The sequence below is a fragment of the Cinclus cinclus genome, chromosome 8, assembly GCF_963662255.1.
Source record: "Cinclus cinclus chromosome 8, bCinCin1.1, whole genome shotgun sequence".
Taxonomy (NCBI): domain Eukaryota; kingdom Metazoa; phylum Chordata; class Aves; order Passeriformes; family Cinclidae; genus Cinclus; species Cinclus cinclus.
Genome location: NC_085053.1, coordinates 30,833,517 through 30,856,877, shown reverse-complemented (window position 1 = coordinate 30,856,877; position 23,361 = coordinate 30,833,517). Strand labels below are relative to the sequence as shown.

Genomic DNA, 23,361 nt, shown 5'->3' with positions numbered 1-23,361 from the left:
TTTTCATCATCATCATCATCATCATTCCTTTCTCATTATGTGCATGGCATGGATTACACAACCCCCCCATAATTCTAATATTTTCTGAGAATTAAGTCAGTAACTTTTGGGGGTATGTGTAACCATTCTGTGATTAAAGAAGCTGTTGGTCTCATTACAATCCATATTCAAAAGCTTTTTTTTTTTTTTTTAATGCTACTGACTAATTTTCAGCTAAAGAAACTGCATTACATAATCTATATTTCTACTGGACTTGAGTGTCTTACTGGGAGCTCAACTAAAAAAGCATATTTCTGAATATAGCTTGCTTTTTTATGATATGAATGTAACCAGAGTTTACTAGTAATAAAACATAATAGAAATAGTATACAGTTATTTGATTAGAAAACTTTTGTAACAAACCTATGCATTTACTAAAGGAATTTCTAAAAGTGAAAGTTTTAAATTGTATTATTATTTATATACAGTAAAAAATATATATGTGTAAATTTGCTCCTCACTATTTTGTGAAAGTATTTAGAATGTAACTGATCATCGTTTCTGAGAAGAAAATTTAAAAGCCATTTTCTTATGATGTAATTATGAGAACTGTGAAAATACAAAGCAATACCATGTAGATTTTGTAATCAATAAATTCAGTAAGTAAGTAGTAATTATTTAATATTAAAATTGGCTTTATTAAAATAAATTGCTAATAATTACTAAGTCAAAATTAATGCAAATATTTACTTGGGAAGGATTCACCTAAGATGTTTCAAAACTATCTTATTATAATGGTTACTTATTAATCCTGTGGGCTGGAGTGTGCAGATGTGCACCACAGAGGAGGTACTATTATTGACATTTATGGATTTGGACTTTTACTATGTTGCTTGGTTCAGTATAAAATTCAGAATTCCATTTTTTACTTCAGGTCAACACAGTGAAATAAGCCATGTGCTTTGCTGCTGAGCCCCCGGGGTGGTCGGTGCCCCAGCTGTGCTGGCTCTGTGCTCGCCGTGCTCCTGAGCTGCCTGGGCATGCCAGGGGCAGGGGCGTGAGGCAGGGTCATGCCAGGCACCTTCGCCCTGGCAGGAGCTGTGGAAAAGCCGGTGGATCTGAAGAAAGACCCTTTTGCATGAGTAGAAAAAAAGAACATTCTCAAGATCACAAACAAGCAGAATGTAGAAACCAAGACAGTAGAATACACCTGCTATCACATCCATGCAATCATGTTTGTTTAGTTTGGTTTGGATCCATTGTATCTCCGTAGAGCAGATTACTGAATGGCTTTCATTTACATGTTTTATACCAAAGTTTTAATGTCAAGCCTTCAAATTTTATAAAAAAGAAACCAAAAAACCAAAAAAAACCCACAAACCCAGCAAAACAAACAAACAAACCAACCAACCAACCCATGGAAACAAAACACAGAAACAAGAATAATTTCTTCTGCTGAGGTTTTTTTTTTTTTTTTTTCCAGACAGTGTTCAATAGATGTGATCCAAGGATGCTGAGTATTCTTTTAAATGTTGGAATTTAATGAAATATTTTATTATTGCATGTTCTGCTGTAGAACAGGACAAATATTTTGGTGGATGCAATGTCAGGCTGATTCTGGAATAGTCAGGAAGTGTTCTTCCACAAATGGGCTGTCAGAGAAGTGATCATGAAGAATAAATAGACTGTTTTTTGGGTAACCCATAATGTCTCCCTTTGACGAGTTGCTCGAGTTGCTCAGCCTGGATATCTGTGTCCTTGCAGACAAAGTGCCTTACTGGCTATTACTTTACCTGGCTTACATTTTGAAATTAATTGATACCATGTAGATTACAAAACAGAAAATACTAGAGAGGCAAAAAAACACTTTATTTCAAACAGACTAACAAAAAATGAACTGTAGTAAGGATGTCGGATGTGTTTGCTCTGTGTGATGCAGCACCCATCATTTCTGTGTTGCTATTGTCAGATTATGAAAATTTATGGTGTAGTCTGGGAGAAAACATGGCAGTAGTGTTGCAAATAAGTGAAAACAATGCAAGACTGTTCCATTTTTATACAGATTTTTAAAATAGCTTTAATTTGTGGTATAGTGGACTTCTGAGTAGGGCCTATTCTGCTTTCTGTTTACAATGATCATGTGTGTTGTACCTGTGTAACTGTGGGTAGAACCGGGCTCTTGCTACTTACAACAAAAGGAGTAAAGCTAAAAATTGCATATGTATTACTGTAATATATCTATCTGCCTGTTTATAAGCATTAAGTTCTTTCTCCATTTCAAGACTGATGATTTCCTATTCTGGAACTATTTTATAAATTGTTCTAAATTTTTTTAACTTTTGATACAGGCAATGATTTTTGGGGTAGTATGTAATTTGTACTTCACTGTAAACAATTAGAAAATCACTGTTTCTTCATGTTCAAGTAACACTAGTGCTACTAATATTAAAATTGTCTGTTACTCTATGCTACAAAATGTCCACATGCATGTGTCCCAAATAATGAGTTTTAAAACCATAAAAATGGCTCTTTGAGGTTTAAGAAATGAAAGGTAGGTTACTGTTTCATTAATATGATTCTTAAGATTGTATTGTTTTGCCAAAACCTAATTAACACGAGCACAATGATTTGAGCTCTAAACCCCGTTGCTTCTGCTATGCAGAAATATAATCCCGTTGTTTAAAATTCTTTGATAACGGAAGATCTTAATTTTGTTGTTACTTCGCCATTTTACACTTCTTGGGGATTGTTCTAATAAAGATTTCGATATAAGCCGGAGTGCGTCTACACTGCGCCGGGCTGTGCGGGGCGGGACCTGGGGCGGAGCGGGCACGGCGCGGTTCGGTACCGGCGGGGCACAGTTCGGTGCCGGCACAGTTCGGAACCGGCACAGTTCGGTACCGGCGGGACACAGTTCGGTGCCGGCACAGTTCGGAACCGGCACAGTTCGGTACCGGCGGGGCACAGTTCGGGACCGGCGCAGTTCGGTACCGGCGGGACACAGTTCGGTACCGGCACAGTTCGGAACCGGCACAGTTCGGTACCGGCGGGACACAGTTCGGGACCGGCGGGGCGCGGTTCGGTACCCGCGGGGTGCGAGGCGCTGCTCGGTGCTGAGGGCGTGCGGGGCGGCCGCTGCCGCGTAGGAGCGGAGCTGAGGAGGCGCCGGGAGTGGGCGCTGCCCCTGCTCCTGGTTGGAGAGGAATTCTGGGGCTTGTTTATGAAAGGGTCAGGGATTGTTTGTTTCATTTTTTCATTTCAATTTAGAATTTTTCAACCTTGCAATAATAAACCACAGTGCTTTTTGTCTGGACCTGAATTGAGATATTATATAGAGCAAGGTGTATGGCTGAAATGATACCATAAAACCCAGTAGAAATGGGTTTTTTTTAAGTTTAGGAGGCTCACAGTCATATTTTCCCGTGTCTTTGTGAGAAGTGAAGAAACCTTTATTGTACGCCATGAGTTGGCAGAGCATCACAGGCAGATTACCTGTGGCAGGTGACTCCCCACCTGGCCAGGGGCCTGTTTTCCTGGAGGAGAAATTTATGTTTTTCTGGAGGACAGGAAAGGAAAAAGGCCACCACCAAACCCTTTGCAAAATCCTTTTGGGGATGGGGGTAGATTTCAGCAGAGGTAGCAGTGGAGCAGTTATTTGGAGTCAGGACAAAGGAAGATTTTGGACTAGGATTAAGGTATGCCTTGTAAATTGTTCCATATGTGGGGAGCCTTGTCTGAAGTTGCTTCTGGCGTTCAGCATTCCCTGCAATGAGACCTTAAGTTAGCAAAGCAAGTATTTGAATTAGCAAAGCAAGCTGGTATGGCTGTGTGTTTGGAATTCAGTGGCTGAACAGCGAATAGATGCAGGCACAGAATCTGTACATGCATAGCTGCAGCATACATCATTTAAGGGAAAATGAGTGTGTGTGAGGCTTATATCATAGGATGCTATTTTTTAGTAAGGGTTAAATGATATCAGTGCTGGAGAGACTGGTTGGTTTGTGTTGTTCAGTCACTGGCAGTGAGTAGCAGTATTTGTTCAGCCCAGATCTGTGCCACAAGGGGTGGTAGACTTCTGCTGGAAAAGGGAACTTGTGGCAAAGTTGTGGGTTTCATCCGGGTAATGGGCTCTTCACCTAAGAGCCGGACTCAGTGGTCTTGGAAGATCCCTTCCAACTCAGAATATTCTGTGATTCTGTGAAAGCAAATGCTTATGGAGAGGAGAATCACACAACCTAGGAGATTTAGATGTGGGCCAGTTCAGTCCAAACTGGACAGTGAAAGGTGAACAAGCAAGACTGGTCTTCAGAGGAATATATTGGTGTTTGCTGAGCCCAGGTTAGCTGCTAGACTGACTGAGGCCATGCCACATGCGACAAGGTACATTACAGTTGCTTAGAAGAGATAAAAGACACTACTATTCTATGGTAAATCTCCATGAAAACATATTTACTTTTGTTTCCCTTTTATTTGTTTTTTTTTTCTTTTTAACATTTAATCAGATGCGAACAAGGCCTGCATGCTTTTTGTACTGTGAAGCATTGCTGTAAAACTCTTTTTTTTTTCATGCCAGAAGGTAACAACAGCATTGTTATGTGTCTCATATGTATGTTGTTATTTTGATTAAAATCTGGATCTTCCTATTTTTTAACTAACATCAGTATCTCCTGTTAACACATGCAGCCTGTTGGAACCAACTCCAGCTATTAGTTATGTTGTCCTCCTGTGGGTTACTTCTCCGGTGCTTGGGGCACAATTTGTCAGGTTGTGTTGTTTTCTTTAAAGAGCCAAGCAGTTATTAGTTGCTATAAAGTTGTTTATTGCAAAGGCACATCAGTCTCAAAAGGCAAAGAGTCACAAGCGTTAAAGTCCATGCTAAAGTTTTGGTTTAGAGTCCCAAACAGAAGCAGAAGCTGCTCTCGTAGGTCCCGGCAGGGACCTGCTGCAAGGAGCTCCAGTCTTCTTCAGGTGATGGTGATGGCAGGGAGAGAGCAGGAACAAAAGCAAAAGGCAACAGCAAAAAGCAAAGGTGATGCTCTCTCCGATGCATCAATGTGTATATACAACATCCCAACAAGCTAAAGACACCAACTCCAGCCAGTACTTCTTACCCTATTAGAATTCTAGTTTCTTAGCACGCCAGGTCACGTATAAACTATGCATATGGTCTGTCTTGTTCTATCTGAAAAATGTAAGCAATATTCTTACTGTAGTTTTATTATGTCTAAAACTATGTACCTGGAGCCTCCATGGAAACACTAGTATCTAGGACTATGTTTTCAATCTTCACTAGAACTCTCACTTTTACTCTGGTATCTGAGACCTTTACTCAGTAAAAGCAGTTAAAGCTTATGCTTGCTTACTTGCTTGCTTGATTATTCTAAAACTTAAACTTACACCTCTACTTTATGCGTGAGTGGCTTAACACACTTCAATCCATCCAAAGGTTTTAATTCAATCCCTGCACTCTGATTTCTCTCTGAAAAACTCAGAGAGACTCTTGACTTACAGACTCCAACATCTTCCCCTCCTCTTTAAGCCATGAAGATTTTCTTAACAGACTCATTAATCATCTGTCTAATGCATTGGAGGAAGTAAAGCACCATGATTAGTACCACTATTATGATGACTAAAATATATAAACCTATTTTCAAAAAACTTTTTAGCCATGATGCTAAATTTCATCCATCAAATAAGCCATTCAACTTCAACTGTCCTGTGACTTGTATCATCTGCAGGTTGCTTGGCCTATTTTTTCCTCCTGGATGGCCCTCTGGTAGCAGAGAAGGCCATCCTTCTCATCAAGGTCTGGCATGGCATGTGTCCCCACTGCTCAGTGCCTATTGGGTTGCATCCAGCAGCAGAGCCAAAGATCTTCCTGGTGGCAAACACAGAGGCCAACCTAGTTTTGCCCTTGACTATTTTAGGAGGGTCTTGGCCAACCTTGCTCTTTTTGCCTGCCTATAAAAGCAAAACTGCACCTACTTCATTCAGTAACAAGTGGCTATCATGGCAAAGTACACACAGATTTCCATTAACAATGTAACTACAAGGATATCTGAACAAGTGAAAAGGAGTTTTTCTGGGGTTGTGTTGGACAGATATATGGTGTTTAAACTTAATACATTAATTAAAGTTACTTAATCATTTACTTTGTTGGGTAATTGGCAAATTTGTACTACTAAAAACAAACAAAGCAAAAGCATAAGCAAAACGTATTTTCCTTAAGTTATTATCTAACAAAAAAATTCTACAATACTACTGATTTCCACACTTAAAATCTAAAGTTCACAATCTTCTGTAGGTAAAACACTGGACATCAGATACAAGTTGGAGTCCCTGTGCAATTCACATCTGTATGTCTGCAATTCATTTGTAAAAATAAAAACAAACTCCTAGTTCCAAGTGATTAGAGGAAATGGACCTTCAACAATATATGTGGAGTAAAACTAGAAACTTATAATCAGGGATAATTTAGATACAACAATTAATATTTTAAATTGTAGACATACATTTATAAAATTAGGTAATTATCAATTCTTAAAACACTACGTCATCACCCCAGAGTCTGCAAACAGCTGACAAGCCTTGATTTAATGAGGAATTAGATGATCATTTCTGGATAATGAGCACTGAATTCACCCTAAAATTAGCTTCAGCTGTCATATTGATAGGGTCACATTGCCAAGTCAAAATGACTGGAATATTATTTTGACGCAGAAAACACTTGGGTTTACACAATTTCCCTTCCAGGTAGAATTAAGGCCTGGCCGCTACCTAAATGCTAATTGGAAGAGAACTCCTTCACTCGTTTTTAAAAAACAAGACTCTTAAGAACAAAAGCTGCAATTACACATTTCAGGGTGAAAAAGAAATCAAACTTCTTCAGCAGCTTGTACTCTCTGAAGTTTTTCCTCAGGACAGAGAAGCTTTGAACATGACAGACTGCTGGAGTTTTTCTATAATAATAACTGGGGAAAACTGTAAGACTGGCAACTCAGCAGAGACTTTCAATGAAGCTCGTAACATTTTCTTGGAACTCTGAAAAATACTTACAATTATGAGGTAGCACAGGGTCAGGCCAGAGGAGACCTGCCGAAATAAGAGAGAGAATTAATTAAAAATTAAAACAAAGGAATATTAAATTTACAACTTAACTGATTATTTTCGTACATTTTATTCAGAGGCATGTCTGGAGGTTTTCTAAAATTTACTTAGAATATTGAAAAAGTTCAGGTTAAACAATAAAATATAAATAAAAATTATTCTGTAATACAGAATTCATACTCAATGCAACGGTTTTGAGCTAAAACTAAATTTGAGCCTTAAAAATTTAGCTTATTGAGAAATCCTTTTTTTTCTCCCAATATATATAAAGTAAATTTTGGCTTGAATTAAATTTTACAGTATAAATGATGGTCTTAGAATGGTCCTGATCTGTGTTCACAAAGCACCTCATTGATAATTTGAGAAATGTAAATTAGAAATTTATTACAATTTGGTTTGAAAGGAAAGCTAAAATATTGGTAATAAATGAGGCATAAATTTGCAAGTTTCTTCTTTAAAGAAATTTAAAACTTATTAATTCGTAATGAGGGCAATACAAACAGCTTAGAAGCTGTTTTTTTTAATAATTAGGAAAATTAAAACTTAATGTTGATATTTGAGTGTGTCCACTAATATTTGAGTCATTAAAAATTGCTAAATATAGGTTGTATTTATTCAAATCAAATATATAATGCTTTATACCTTCATTATCTTTAGAATTTCAGCACCAAATGGATCTTTTTGACAACAATGCAGAAGACAAACACCTTTAGTTTTACATACAAGAACTGTGAAAATGGAGTTGAATCTGATGTCATGTTCATGTCCCCTTGCTCCATTTGCCCCCAACAACGTGGTTAAAAGTAGTTCTCGAGGTCCCCCCACCCCCTTTTCCCCTCCTTTTTCAGAAAATACCAGGTTTACTAAACAAATTGCTTTCTTGCTTGTTTTATATTTGTTTTCGGGCTGATGGGTTTCTTCTCTCACATGGTTTTCTTGCTAGTCACATTACACTTAAATCTGAATGTTGGCCGCAGGCCATAGAAACTTTAATCCACAACCAGATAAATTCAAAGCCTACCTGGATCTTTTTCTCATGCACCAGCAGTCTGCCCTCCAATCTTTTCTACGGATCCTGCTTTTGCACAGTTTTTTCTTTTTGGTTAGCCAGGTGGAATGCATACAGTGCAAGTCTCCCCAGCAGCCCTGGGACGTGAAGCAGTGACCCGTGTCACCACCTGATGAACGCAGCGTGGCACTGCTCGTGTTCAGTCAGCAGGTTTGTTTTGGGAAGCACCGGTGTTCTGAGCACCTTGCTCATGGAGGTGCCCTCTCTGGCACTGGTGCCAACTGCTCAAAGAGAGGGACAAAGAGCTTCTGCTCTGGCACCACGGGTGGTCATTGTGCTGGGGTTACTCTGGGCCACAGTAACAGTGCAGCAGTGGCGTGGTCTGACTAAAATTTCTGCTAAAGAAGGAAATGGTAACAGAACTGACCTGTTACAGTCAAACAGACCTTGGTTGTAAACACGGGATGAAAATATTTCTGGTTTTGTGTACCATCTTTGCGGTTAGACTCTGCAGATGAATGTTGCTTTTGGTGCATTTTCTGCAAAAACCTGGCACATTCATTTGCAAATCCAGACATATGCAGATGGCTTGGAGAAGGAAAGGATTGTTTTATACAGATCTTCATAATGGAATTTCTGGTTGCCAGCATTTTCAACACATCTGACCAAGTCAATTTCCTGTCTTGAATCGACTTTCATTTCATTAAGTCCCAGGTTCTCATTTCTGTTGGTTTGGCTGGGCTCTGCAGGCAATCTGTTTTAATTATAGAGTCTGAAAGAGGCGAGATTTGGAAAAGAATGACAGTCCTCCCAGGAGAAGGGTCTGTACTTATTTTGCTCCAAATGATAATGTCAAAAGAGTTTTGTAGTTTTTATTTTACTTTTAGTTTTAGTTTACAAAGTTCTACTTTCTTACAGAAATACTGACAATTTGAACAGTCATGACATTGGTATGTTTAAATTCACATGTGGGTTGCTTTTTTGAGAATGCTAACAATGGTCCAAAACAGATTAACAAGTCATAGTACAATAGTCAGCTGTAATGGTTCTGGGTTGCCAGAGCTTATAAAAATAGTTAAACTCTTTGTGAGCTTTATGTTAGTGGCTCTTGTACTGCAGCTGCAACTCTTTCTGAACTGATGTTGTGATAAACCTGCACTGGCATATTGGAATGTATCATTGGAGCGTGTCTGAGCATCCCACCCAACTACCCAGTCACCTGTTCAAATTCCTGCAGAGACACTGAAGATCAAAGTGCACACATTGAAAGGTAACATTTTTATGCGTTTAACTGTGCATAACATAGATACACACTTCTTTGGTCTTAAAATCCTGTTTTGGCTAAGCACTTGTATCCACATTATAGGAATGTTAGCATTTCTGCTGATTGTTTCTGAAAATAGTAAAAAAAAGGTGTCTGCTAGCAATTCCTGCATTCAGCATATTACAGTTTACATAGTATTTAAATTATATTTTTATGATTAACTTTATTGGAGGACCTGCTAACTTATATTAAAAAACTCAAACACTTTCCAGTATGATTTTTTAAATGGAGTAATGCAACGGCCTAATTTTAAAATAAGAAAATGTATAAATTTCTTCTATACTGTATACTGGTTTTTTGTCCTAAGTTTCCCCTGTTTTGGTAATAACCTTTGCTTTTGGGAGTCTTGGAGCAGGAGACATCTTTCTCCCGTGAGACTAACTCAGGAAATAATATTGGTGCAGTTTGTGATGGCAGCTTTTATATCATTCAGGAGGGGGATTGGTTTCTGTTGCAGTATGGCAGAGTTTTAAAAAACTCTCTCAGCCCAACACCAGCTGCAGGCAGCTCTGGCAAAGGAAGACTCAAAGCCCAGATACTCTGCTGCAGTCTCCCATTTTCAATGTAGTCTTCATTTTCCCAGCCCCACCCACAACTATCAGCTCATGCACTCAACAGTAGCAAAAGATGAATACTCCTGCTTCTTATGTTCATAGGGAAATAGGAAAATTGCTCCCCCTATACTTTAATCCTGTTCTGACCTTGAAACTGAACAGAAAGAGGTGTTCCATAAAAAAGCTTAAACTTGCTTTTGCTTCAGGCTCCTCAGTTCTTCAAAAAAGAGTAAATAATTGCTTTTCCTTAAAGAGGCTCAGTGCAAACCAAGATGTATTTTAAATTACCAATTTATGTTAGCACCCAAATTAACACTGTTTATCATTTAACTGGTAAAACTTCAGCATATCAAACAAAGGAGTGAAAACTAGTTTATCTACTGCTACACGTGCACATTGGTAGCATGCAGATGTACAGAGCTAGCTTAGGTACTGAAAATGTCATCTGGAATTCAGTATTCCACCCAGGACATTTAGAAGCTACATGTGCTCAAATAAAGTGTAAGAGCACTCAAGTTCCACTACAGCCCCCAGCTTGAGTGTTTTGCAGAAAAAAATAAAAAAAGGCATAAAACAGATTATTAAAAGCCTTGATAAACCACTGTGACAATAAGATTGCTTTGGCTATTCAGATTATCTTAGACATCTATGAGCAGCATTTAAAACAGTGGCAGCATTTAATTTAGGGAACTTAAGTCTTTGGGGCTTGCCCTCAAAGTTCTACTCACAAAAGTAATCAACAGAGTACACTACCAAATTGAAATGGTTTGACCAGCACTATTAAGGAATTTCACAGAGTAGACACTAATGCATAGCTGGGAAAGAAAAAAAAAAAGGGATATGGACACAAACACCCTTGCAGAGTATTGTTTCCTTCTGATGCAAATAAAGTTTAAGTGACCAAGAAGATCTAACTGCCTTAAACAATTGAAGGAAACTAGTCTTCAAAAACAAAAATCAGCTGAATTTACAGTAACCTTTCTATAGTAACCTTTCTCTGTGCTTCAAATTAGTGTATCAAAACATGCCCTACTAGTATGTCTTAGCACATTAGCAGTTCTAAACACAGACTGTAGTGCATTTGACTGAATTCCAGCCATTGTTCATATGCAGTTTGAGATTAGTCAGTTACAATGCCAAACTAGATTTTACTTTTGAAAAGCAGACTGTTTAAGTATTACCTCTTATTTATTGCCCCGCTTAACAAAATAACAAGATAAAAAAAAACACAGAAGAAAACAAAAGCTGAAGTAAGAGAAATTAAAAATGTTAAAGCAGATGTGACTTCAGGTTCCCCACTTGTCAAGTCCAAGTTTAAAATCTGTCCTACACATGACCAGTTTTCCCCCACCCCCCAGGTGTGCACCCTTACAAGCAACACTGCTTTGCAGGTACCCACTTGTATATCAATAGTTGGAGTGTTTCAAGACCCATCTAAGTCCATTAAATGATTTTTACTATCAATGGAAATAGATATGAGCCCTCCTGAAGGACTTCAGTGTAATGTTCCTCAGTATACCAGGGACCTTCTCTTAAAGCTGAAGATTCAAGTTGAGCACCTGACAAATGATTACAGTTCAGCCATGGACACAGCAACATTTTTGCTTGGCATGCTACAGCAGAAACTTTATTCAGTTCTTTTTGAAAATATTTGCAACCAAAATTTATTTTTGTAAACTCACAGAAATAAGCTTAAACATATAAGCTGTAGACAACTCAAATACAGGTAATACTTTTAGCAATAACTTACAGATACAAACTAATGATAAACTACAATTTCACAAAGAAGTGTAAACATTTCGCACAATTGTCAGTCCTTTCTTTTAGGCAAAGTGCTCTTTAGATGACAAATAAATTAACACACACGTAACTAGTAGACTACTTCCAGACAATACAAAAAGGTGTTTAATAAGGCTTGTAAACAATGTAATAGTTACTTATGCAGAATCCATAAAAGTGTCTTGCAGGCTAAATAGATGTACATACCTGGGCAAAAATTATCTTGAAAATGCTTTGGGTGTTAAATAAAAAGTTAACATTAATATATTTCCAATTATATTTTCAATACACTATGACTTAAGGTTACATCTTTAATAGTTTCAATCCCTGATGAAAAGGAATTAGGTGTGACTTAGTGGTAGTTGTGTCATTGAATGGGGTAACAAAGGCTGAAGTCCAAGAGCTGTAGGTGAATGAGCTACAAAAACAGAAACATTTACCAGTCAACTTCATTGACAGTAGCAAAAGATAAGTCAGTAAATTCCACTGGGTAATGACAGTTCACTGTCCCAACCCTGCAGCATGTTGTTTTTCCTACCCCAGCATCTGCCCTCCTCCACCCACAGCCCACCTTAACACCACTGCTCTGGAGGAAAACAAGCTCAGGCCACTATTGTGGTTCAGCCTGGTTCTCCCAAAGCCATCTAAGTCCCTGCCTAACCACAAACAGGACCCAAAGTTACTTACCTGCTGGGTCATAAGACAAACAGACTGGAGCACTTTTGCCCACCAGGCTCTCCCCCTCCCTCCCATTGTGTGTTATTGTGAGGGAAGCTGAAGCTCTCCGAGAATTTGCTGGATTGAGCATACTCACAGTCCATGGGATAAAAGCCAGGGAGAGCAGGTGGCAAACAGTTTACATTAAAAGTATGTATTATTAAAATAGGTGAAGTAGATGTTTAAATAAGTATTTTTTATTCTTGTTTTAATGGTCTAGAAGAAGCACAAATAGTTGTCTTCACATTCAGATCTTCAGCCATGCTATTGCAGTGAAAGGCCACTGCTTTCTTAATAAGGTGTAGATAGCAAGTACAGTAGTGGTATAGCCATTAGGTTTCTTTAATCTGAATTTGGTAAACTGTTCTTGCTACAGCTGATAGTTTTTATGAGGAGAAAAAGAGCAAAGCTGTTATACCTACCATCCATGTAGCTATGCAGAGCAGTGAGCATAGTCCCATCCTGGGGTACATATGCAGAGTATGCCATTTCTTCTAACATGGGTGGAGACAACCTGGAGGGCTGAACTGCTGTGACAGGAGCAGTAGATGAATGATTAGGACTAACATGTTTCTTATGGCGTGCTCTGCAATTCTGAAACCACACCTGAAAGGCAGGAAAACACATCAATCAATCACTAGCACAACAACAACAACCTTGGTGCTTATCTTGAGTTTGCAGAGTGAATTGGGCCCTTTGACACCATGCTGGCAGTCCAAATGGAGAAAAACCCATTCTAAACCTATAAGTGTGGTCAAGTCAGGAATGCATCTTCAGTACCTAGCAGCCCACCAAGGTCAGGGACAGGCACAGTGAGGGGCTGAGCATCTCCCGGGGCCAGTGCCCCCCCAGACTAAGCAGCATCACCTGCAGCCCCACTCAGCACATCCCAGATACAATCTTTGCCCTGCCTGGAACTACTGACAGCAAAGCATGTTTTTCATACGATACCTGCTTGCCTTTTCACACGAAAAAAGACGCAAGAGTCTTTTTTTTTTTTTTTTTTTTTTTTTTTTTTTTTTTTTTTAAGGACTGATTGCAGCAGCCAGATACCTCATTTCTGTAGAAACACTCTGTCAATCTTCCAGGCTAGAATGAGCCGAGGCAACTCAAAATTTATTTTTATTTATATTAACTTATAAATATTTAACTTGTATTATATTTTTAAAAATCACATTTACACATAAGAATACATCCATGTCTTTGCTGAGACATTTTCAAGCAAAGATTCCAAGTTTGTGTTTCAGTTTTGGTTGGCATATGTATACATTTTAACTTTGCTCCATAGAGCAATATCCTAGATATTCACTTGCTCCTAATGTCATACCACAAGACACTTTCAAAAAGAGTGCAAGTCTTAAGAACATACTACTACAGTCAGAAATACATATTTGGAATAACTTAATGCAAATTTCTATACTATTTAGGCTGCGAAGTTTCTTCCTAGAACACTTAATCCTCCACACAAAGTGTAAGAGGACTGCAGCAAGATTTCCAAATTACCATGCTTGTTCTAAGGATGTTGTCTGAAGTTAAAATGGATTAAGATCTTTTTCCATGTTAGAATAACCTCCAAGAAAATTGTGATTGAGCATTTGCAATTGATGAGTACCAGACTATGAGCCAAGTAGCTTCACACTGTTACCTGTATAACACGCCTGCTCAAGCCTGTTCTTTCTGCCAGTTTCTGAAGTGTTTGTGCATCTGGATTGTTGTCCTGAGCAAATTGTGCTTGCATAACCTGAAAAGGCAAGATATGAGATTGCAGGAGCATTTGTGTTGAAAGACAGATTAAACAAACAATCTTCTCAGACTATGGTACTACTCCTTGACTGTCTTCAGGACACTGGGATTTTTGTCATCACTAGTCTCTAGAGTGTACCCAATACATTAAAATAAACAAACAAAACAACAAACAAAACCCCCAAAGCCAAAGCACCAGTCCTTGCTATGCTTGACTGAGCTGTGACGTTTACCAGAAATTGAAGAAACGGATTCAGCTTGGCAGTAGTAAAAACTAGAAGAGGTCCTCTGTAAGATTTCATTAAAAGAACTCCAGAAGAAAATTCACTGCAGAGCAACTCAGATATGCTCAATAAACACCTATAGTAGCAGACCACAGCATAAAAAAGGCATGAGTCATGATACAGCACTGTGAACTTGTCAATCACTATCTGCATCATACATTATATGGAGTAATTGATCTTCTTTTCATCTCCATGGAGGATGCAGGAATGCTCTGTGTTTCCTTCGCCTTTTGCCAACCCAAGAAACAGAAGCTCCACCTTGGCCAACCTGACCTTTTTGATAGTTCAGTTACTCATCTTTGGACAGAAAATCAAAGTCAATACTTGTCTTAAGGATATAAATTACAGCTTTTTTTGAGGAAGCAAATGTCAATTTGGCCTGCATACTGAAGATTTTCACAGGCTTTAAGGATTTGCCCCGTTTATGAAAGTAGGGCTTCATGGATTTCTGCAGGGTATCTTCAGCAGTTTCAAAGCATTATTTTCTCTGTTTTGGATTTTTGACCCATCAGACTTTGCCTGGCTTCATCTTGGAAGATTCAGACTACTACTACTCACCACATTCAGAAACGATTTACTCTTGCAATTTTTCATAGAATCACAGACTGGTTTGGGTTGAGTTAGAAAGGACCGTAAAAGCTCACCTTGTTCCAACGCTATTCCATGGGCACCCTCCCACTGTCCCAGGCTGCTCCAAACCCTGTCCAGCCTGGTCTGGGACACTGCCAGGGATCCAGGGGCAGCCACTGCTGCTCTGGGCACCCTGTGCCAGGGCCTCACCAGCCCCAAAGGGAAGAATTTCTCGCAATATCCCATCCAACCCAGCCCTCTGGCAGTGGGAAACCATTCACCCTTGTCCTGTCACTCCAGGCCCTTGTCCAAACTGCCTCTCCAGCTCTCTTGGAGCCCCCTTTAGGTCCTACAGAACAAAAGCATCCAAAAAAACCACGGACATTCTTCTGCACAAGTACTTTGTAAGGTGAGTAATTACACCATGCCGCTCTGACCCTGCACTTATCCCTACAATGTTTCCTTTGTTTCAAGTCTTACAGCGGCCTCGAGGATAGGTAGAGAGGCACAACAAGCAGATAGAAAGTATCATTAAATAACGAGATTCTGTAAGACCTCAAACTCCTGCTAAAAAGTATGTTACAATCTACTTTCAACAGGAAAAAAAGGGAACCTGGAAGTTTTAATGACAGCGACTGTGAAGAAGCCCTGAACACAGTTCCCATCCTGATGGTTCTAGCCCACTTTCAGCTTCTGCTGGGGAAAAAAGTTCCCTTTTGATGAAGTTCAGGCTCAATGTGCAGGGCTCTTGCCCTGTGCACCTGGTTGGATTATTGCTTGTGTGCTTGTTTTGTGTTAACACCACCTTCTGTCTCCAGTCATGGTTATAATAAGACCCCAAGCTTTGAACAGTCCCATGCCCTTGTGCAGAGCACTACTTAAACACCTCATATTATTACACCTTAAGATGAGTTTCTCAACTGCTTTCACTATGAATAAGATGACAGGCCAACAGAACAGAACTCTCACTGTGACCAGAAATTCCAAGACCTTTTAAACTGAAGGCAAGGATGTACAGCCAGGATTAGGTAGAAAGTCGCATCTTCCTTCTCACTTTAAAACCTCTAAATCTTATCTCCCCACCCCCTCTTTCATTGGAAGCTGGCCCTATCTTCATGTTTTCCCCTAGAAAGCTAATTTAAGTGAAGTAGCTATCGAGAGTTTGAAACAGCTCTGGACTGTTTCAATAGGAGTTAACTCTTGTCAAGGCAGCAAAAAGACAAGAAGCCTGGAAATCAGAGGAGATGCAGGCATTACAACAATTCCAACTTCCATCCTATTTATGTCTTGAAGTCACATACAGTACCCATTTTAAGTACAACTTTTCACATTACGTAATCTGAAAAGTATTTTGTCTTTATTATGTTTAGTGATGCAAATGGCTGATTAAATAGATTTCATCAAGCAATTAAAATAGAACCACCTTTTGGTTTCCACTCTTCAGAATTACAATCTGCCCCAAGGGAAATAAAGAGCTTGAAGAGTACTATTTCACGTTACACTTCCAGAAACATGCTGTGTCTTGATAGTTTATGAGATAGTTTAAAGCATTCAAATCTTTCTTTCCCCCGTATGCATAAAACTTGCTGTTGGTTCAGCACCCATGTCCTGCATAAACCTAAGCTACACAAGATTTTAGCACTGTCTCTACCTGGAGCTGATCTGCTGTGAAGCTGGTCCGAGCTCTTTTCGCTGGTTTTGGATGATTAACATCTTGTTCTGTTAGTAATGCTCCTTCCACACTAATCCCATTACCTGAAACATGGAAAGGAAAACAACACCACCTTCTAAACATTCACAGTGATGTTGAAAGCCAGACTGTTCTCCAACAATAACCAACAGCAGCTGGTCTGCTAAATTTCAGCTTCAGAAAACCCATATTCTATTCAAAGTTAAAATTGATCTAGCACCATAACACATTATGCCCTAAACAACTCCCTTGCAAGTGAAGGAAGAAATAAATTTAACATGATATTTTAAAACCAGGATATGCTATTGCTTTCTTTTCGTTAGGATACAAAACAAGTTATACAGACTAAAAATAAAAAAAAAAACCACCCCCACAAAAAACAAAACCAACCAAACAAAATACCCCAAACGTGAAATAATTTACCATTATTTTGCTTCAAGAGCCTGTGATTCCGGTCTTAGTAAAAGCAGTCAATTATCTCTCAGTACAGAAAACGAAGTAAACCCAAACAATTTAACTAAACCCGAACCGCCAGCATAGCTCTTAACACAACCAGTACGTTACCATTTTCCACTTCTCTTTTCAGGTTGTCCAACATGCAGTCGTAATGTACTCTGCAAAGGACTTTCTCCTCAACCAAAGCGAACTCCTCTCCCGTCGAGAGCTGTCTCTTGCAGGAGAAGCAGGCGAAGCACGCCAGGTGATAGACGTTCCCCTTGGCCCTCCGTACCCAGTCCGTGGAGTGGATGTGGCGCCCGCAGCGCGAGCAGCGCGTTCCGTACCGCCTGCAAGAGAACGGCAACCGGGGCAATCGCACCGGGCACGGCCGGCACCCGGCGGGGCCGGGGGGCAGCTCAAAGCCACGGCATCACTGCGTGGGCATTGCAGGGAAAAAAAAGAAAAAAATCAGCAAGCTCTTATATGATAGCTTAAGGCAAGAAGCTACTGAAATACAGAGGTGTTTTCAGAAGGCATAGAGCAAAGCTGGAGCACTTTAACTGCTACATTAATTCAAAGCACCTCATTGATCCTTTTATAAAGATAATTACTCTTAAAAGCTAAAAGATGGAAACAGAAGATAGCTCACAGTTCCTCAAATTTTTCAAATGTATTCCACATTACTCTAGTAGCAGTCTGAACTAATATTTAGCTACATTACCCCTTTACTAATCTTTCAGCGTCTTCAGCAGAAAAAGGGAAACCTGTATCTTCATAGTTATTTCCTCAATTCTCATCACATTATGATTTTTAAATAAACTAAAAAAATCCACATTTATGTTATCACACTAGAAAATTTTTCTTTGAAGAGGAAACTAGACACCAAAATATGTTGATTATTTAGATAAGAATTTGTGCTTAAGATCTTTGCAGAACCAATTTTTTTTCAAGTCCCACAAAATTCTTTTTTTTTTTCCAGAAGTTTACAGCACTCAGCTTGCCCCCTCCCACTCTGTGTCAAACTTGACTAGCTGGATGCAATCCATTCACTGTACAGCTGAGAATCCCAGAAACAGTTTGGTCTAGAAATCAAGCTAGAGAAGAACTAGCAATTGCATCAAACTTAACAGCAACAATTTTTTCTGCTTTCTGGATCAAAGACTTTGTATTCTGAGTACTACATTGCCAACACAAATAATATCCTTCCTTACAAGATCAGCATACAATTTTAAAAGAATCACATTCTAAATTAAATTCATCATAGAAAAGTATAACTGCTGAAAGCTTCTTTTAAATATCATGGGGTTTATTCTGGATTGATTTTGCAGCTCTTTGTGATGCCTTAAGCCACACACCAGTGAAGCACTACTCCAAACAGATCATCTCAAATCTACATTGTATTCTCAGGTAAGGATGATTCTTTGCGCATACAATGGCTTTACAACAATACTGTTGCAGGGACTCGGACTTTATTCCTCCCTCGGTGCATACACAAGTACGTAATGATATAAATACAGCAGCTATGCACAACAGGGGAAGGGCAGACGGGAGACTTAGCAGGCAGTCACATTACACAGACTTCGGGTTCCCCAAGTCCCTCCTCAAGAAAATGCAGAGTTAAAGCTGCTGAATAGAAACCTAGCAAATGAAAAGGAAAGAGCCTCAAGTGAATTTCAGTTGTGGGTACAGTGAAGAGTTACAAGCAAGTACAACAGGTTGTCTGATAAATTATATTCCTGGATGATATACCTGAAATAATCAAGTTTGCAAAAGATATCTTTATCTTTGATGTAGCAGCTGGTGTGCCTTCCCAGGGATGTTCTGCAAACGCTACATGAGAGGCAGCGCACATGCCAGCAGAGGTCATTTACCTGCAAAAACCCAACAAAAAAAAAAAAAAAAAAAACCACCTCTCAATACTTGTACTACCAATATTGCATTTTATATTTACAAACACTTTTTTTTCCCCAGAAATAGTCAGAAGTTTTACACACCATGATTCACAGAAAAACGATATTGATTGCAAAACCTTTTCTTTACAGAACTGCTTGCATATTGAAGGTTAACTAATTTGATTCAGGTCTTCAGAATAAGATGTCATGGGTTTGTAACTAAAAACAGTAGAAGAAGAAGCAAGAGATACAAGTTCCATGCAGGTATTTTGTGCCCAGTTCTGTTCTCATAGCATTAGAGTAAGAGAACAAGTTTTGGCCTTGTGTAACCTTGGAAAGGCAGCTAACTTACACACTTCTATTTCCTAGTCTGCATAAATTCCTGCCTAAAACAACAACAACAACAACAAAAACCCAAAACCAAATGTCAATAAGTCGTTTAAAATTTTAAAACGTGTATTGAAAGGAAAAAGTAATTCTGTCAGACAGAAACACTCCACAAAGCACTCCCCCATTTGCCACATTTCTGTTAAAGCAAAATTGGTGAATAACATCTGAGTTTCAAAACAGCAGCAGGTGTTTTAATAGCAAATTTGATATTTCTTCAATATGTCCACAGCAAAACTAAACATAGTCGCGGAATGCAGTAGAAATCAACATTTTTGAAAACCTACATATAATTTTGGGGCATACAAAATAAATAAAATGAGAGCATTTTTAATTTCTGCTTTCCTATAGAAGTAACTCTTAATTGTGCAGATATCGTGAATCACCTAAATAAATCATTTGACAACCCAAGACTCCCAGTGACCACAAAAATTAAGTAATAACCCTCTGGATAATCCCATACTATATAGGAGGAATTCTGAAAACCAAACAATGAAGAAGTTTAAATTTATTTTTCCCCACTGAGCCAATTTCTCATCTCATACCAAACACCCCATATATTACCTGTGGGAAATGAGACTTGAGGTAATCCAGGATATGCCTTTCAACAGAGCATGGCCAGACAAACCTCAGAGAAAGCAGGGCATGGACTCCAACGCTGCTGCTGGGATCCCCCATTTCAGTCATTCTTCAGGCTGCAATATTGCAGTTTGCCCAACGCTTTCCTAATCCTTACCCTTATTGGCAGCCACCTTTCCATACACTGAGACAAGTTTAGACCACAACACATGAAACTATTGATAGCAGATGATAGCTGTCACCAAACCCTCCCAGCCGTCTCTTGGAAAGGCCGCAGAACAGAGGGGCAGCGCTGAGCCAGACTGAGCCTGCCCGCAACCAGTCCTGCGGTGCCAAGGCTCCCTGGGCCTCCCAGGGCCACGCCAAACCCCGGCACGCAGCCCTGCCCATCCGAGATCCGACTGGCATCCCGGGCACCGAGAGCCCGCTGCCTCTCCTGCAGAGACCGCCGCTCTTCCAGAGAGCGAGACACCAGCAGCTTTCGTGCCTGCCCCATTTGGTGCCACTTGTCCGTGCTCCTACTCGTCAATTGACAGGGATGAAGTTGAAAGGTGTGCTGCTGCTGGACAGTAGCATATCAGCATCGATTAATCTCTGCCTAAACAAGAAGCATTAACAGCTAATTTAAACTCAAGGCTAAATAATTTAGAGGTCCTTTGGTCCAGGCCCCGTTATCCTGGTTGTTCAAATAGGAGACAGCGGCGATCGGTAAACAATAAATGAGCTGCCAAAACATCACGGGAGTTAACAGAACTGAAACTGAGTTCAAATCAGTCAAGTCAGTCCACCCGCCCGTTCTGTGCTAGCCCAGGCTACTGCAAAGGGGACGGCGTCACCCGAACCAGGAATTCGTGGCATCTCATGCTCCAACCCGACTTTAACTGAACACTACCCCCCGTAGACATTTTCCTTGGACCTCCTCATCTCAGACAAGACCTAAGCGGATGATTCAGTAACACCAGTTATGCTTCCAGGGCTGTCACCCACTATCACTTTGCAATTATACAACAACGTTGCTTCAGGCTGATGGAATCAACCGACTTGTGTCATAATCGTTGCTCTGACTTTTGAAAGCAAACACAGAAAAAATCTGACCCAGAATAATTTTAACTGCTGTAATACAAAAGGTAAATAATCTCCCCTCGCCCTCCCCCCCGCAGTAAGACTTCATGTTTAAAGCCACTTGATTTCGTTTGTTTTTAAATTATCTTACTCGGTCCTGATTGCTAAGACTAGAGAACTACTCCGCACGTAACCTTTCTTTCAAATATACTAGTTGACCATCTTCTGCAGGAATAACTTATTTCCACATTTCTCAGGAGGCACTTTTGGCTTTGAGACTCAGGACGTTTCCCCCAGACATACTTCAGTATAATGCAGGTCGCGCCACCGCCATCTGACCGCGGCCGGGACCGCCCGTTCCCATTCCCTTCCCCGCTTCTCCCGGTGCGTCAGGAACGCGCAGCCCAGCGCAAGTAGCGTCACCCGAAATACCGACAGCAGCCAGGGTTCCCTCTCCGGCCCGAGCACCGCGAACAAACGTGCTGGGACTCTGCACTCCCGTGTCCGCGGCGGCTCCGCGTCGTCCGGGGAGGGCTGAGCCGCAGCGATGAGGTGTCCTGGAGGGCTGTACCCTCGGATCCCACCGGGCCCGGTTCCCCGGGCTCTCCGGGCACTGCCGGCGGCCCAGGCAAGCTCTCCGTAAACGGGCCGCCCTCCAGCCTCAGCGGTGGGGGAAGTCGCCAGACGAAGGGGGCTCCGGGTCGGGCGCCCTTACCTTGAGCAGGTACTTGTCCACAATCTCCAGGCCGCAGCTGCTGCACACGCACTTGCCGGGGGCGCAGCCCGAGCCTGAGGCCATGGACCGCGGCGATGAAGAGGGCGACAGGGCAGCGGAGGAAGAGCAGGAGTCCTCGTCAACTGCTGCGGGGCTGGCCTGCGGGAGCGCGGGGAGACCGCGGTCAGCGCCCGGCCGCGCCCAGGAGCCCCGCGCCGGCCCGGTCTGGCCCGCCCACACCTGTGGGTCCCGCCAGGACCGCCGCGACCGGGGCCACCGAGCTGCACCAGGCGCCCGGGCCGCGCCGCCCCCCGCCCGCACACCTTCTCCGCCGAGCCGCCGAGCGCGGGCAGGTCCTTGTCCTCCAGCCTGCAGACGAACATCGGATCACTCTTCCAATACATGGCCCTACCCTACCACATACCAGCCCTCGGCGGGCGGCGAGCCGGCTCCGGGGACCCCGCGCCGGTCTCTGCTCTCAGAGCCTGCAGGAAAAAAGTTTTGTTTTCAAGTGGGTGGACCTGCCCCGCTGGCCTCACCTCCTGCACAGAACCCGCCTTCCAGCGCGGCGGGGCCGTTATCTCCACCAGCGAGCCCGTGCGGGTTTAGTGAGGGGAGGAGGCACGGAAAGGCCCCAACATCAACAACACCACAACCCCCCGCCCCGAGAATGCCCTCGCTTGTCATATCTTTTGCCACAGCTTCCCCGCATCATTCCAAGTCTAAGTACACGTTCCAAGTTACAGCTCCCTGTGAGCGAACACGGACGAAAGCGAGAGCCCGTGTGACAGGAGGGATTTTCCCACAGTCCTGTATCCCAAAACCCAAGCGAAACCTGCAGCTCAAACTCATAGCTTCTACATCCATCTCACTACCTCACCTGCTCCTTGCATCTCCGAAATCCCGTAATAAAAACTTTCTCATTTAGCTAAAATGGAAGGAGCTGAGCTGCGGAAGCGCTCCTCCGGCTCTGAGCTCCCCCAGGTGCTGCTGTTTAACACCAGTGTCCCGGTGGCACCAGAAGCAGAGGGTGCAGAGGCTGGCTGCCCCTCACTACCTGCAGAACCAGCCGGCGTCTTTCCGCGGAGAGGCTGTGGGTTACGGGCACCCTTCCTCCACGATCACAAATCTTGTCTGTAGAGTTCCCTTACACCAAACACTGATGGTGCTCTCGGGACATTAGAGGAGAATAAAGCAGTAAGTTGTCCTTTGCACCTGAGGTAAATAACCGGTATCTGCTTCTAGGCACGTGCTTAACCAGCCAGCTGTTTTAAATTAAACTTGTCGTTTACTTTCCATCTTTTCTCTCACCTGTGTGGTTCAGCCTCGCTTCCCCGTGGATGCAGGACGTGTTGTTGAGCCTCGGTAAAGCGACCTGAGAGAATTGCCCCTTACTTTTATAAACATGATGGATTTGATAAAAGGGAATGCTGCATTTGAGGAGATGAGCGAAAGGAGAAACCCCCTATTGTTCTCCATCTAAAAAGAGATGATCGTTGTTTCAAATCGCGGGGCCCGATCCTGCGGAGCAG

At 41.4% G+C, this 23,361-nt stretch overlaps 1 protein-coding gene across 2 annotated transcripts; it reads right to left on the bottom strand.

The window, feature by feature from the left end:
- Positions 1 to 12,093: 12,093 nt before the first annotated feature.
- Positions 12,094 to 22,233, bottom strand: LHX8 (LIM homeobox 8). Of its 2 annotated transcripts, none has more exons than XM_062497443.1 (8): positions 22,070 to 22,233; positions 21,830 to 21,983; positions 18,944 to 19,065; positions 17,321 to 17,541; positions 16,718 to 16,821; positions 14,115 to 14,210; positions 12,892 to 13,075; positions 12,094 to 12,170 (listed from the first exon to the last, which is right to left on the bottom strand). In XM_062497443.1, the coding sequence occupies exons 1-8, from the start codon at positions 22,231 to 22,233 to the stop codon at positions 12,094 to 12,096; spliced, it is 1,122 nt and encodes a 373-aa protein (XP_062353427.1). The 2 variants fall into 2 exon arrangements, with proteins under 2 accessions (XP_062353427.1, XP_062353428.1); XM_062497444.1 differs by having other exon boundaries at positions 21,830 to 21,988; positions 22,153 to 22,233.
- Between the last annotated feature and the right edge of the window lie 1,128 nt (positions 22,234 to 23,361).

Bases quoted from the DNA above. Each gene is read 5' to 3' on its own strand.
- LHX8 (XM_062497443.1), bottom strand. From the start codon at position 22,233: ATGTATTGGAAGAGTGATCCGATGTTCGTCTGCAGGCTGGAGGACAAG. The intron at 21,984-22,069 runs GTGTGGGCGGGC...CCCGCAGGCCAG, and splicing joins GGTCCTGGCGGGACCCACAG to CCCCGCAGCAGTTGACGAGG. The intron at 12,171-12,891 runs GTAGGTATAACA...CTGTTTTTGTAG, and splicing joins TCTGCATAGCTACATGGATG to CTCATTCACCTACAGCTCTT.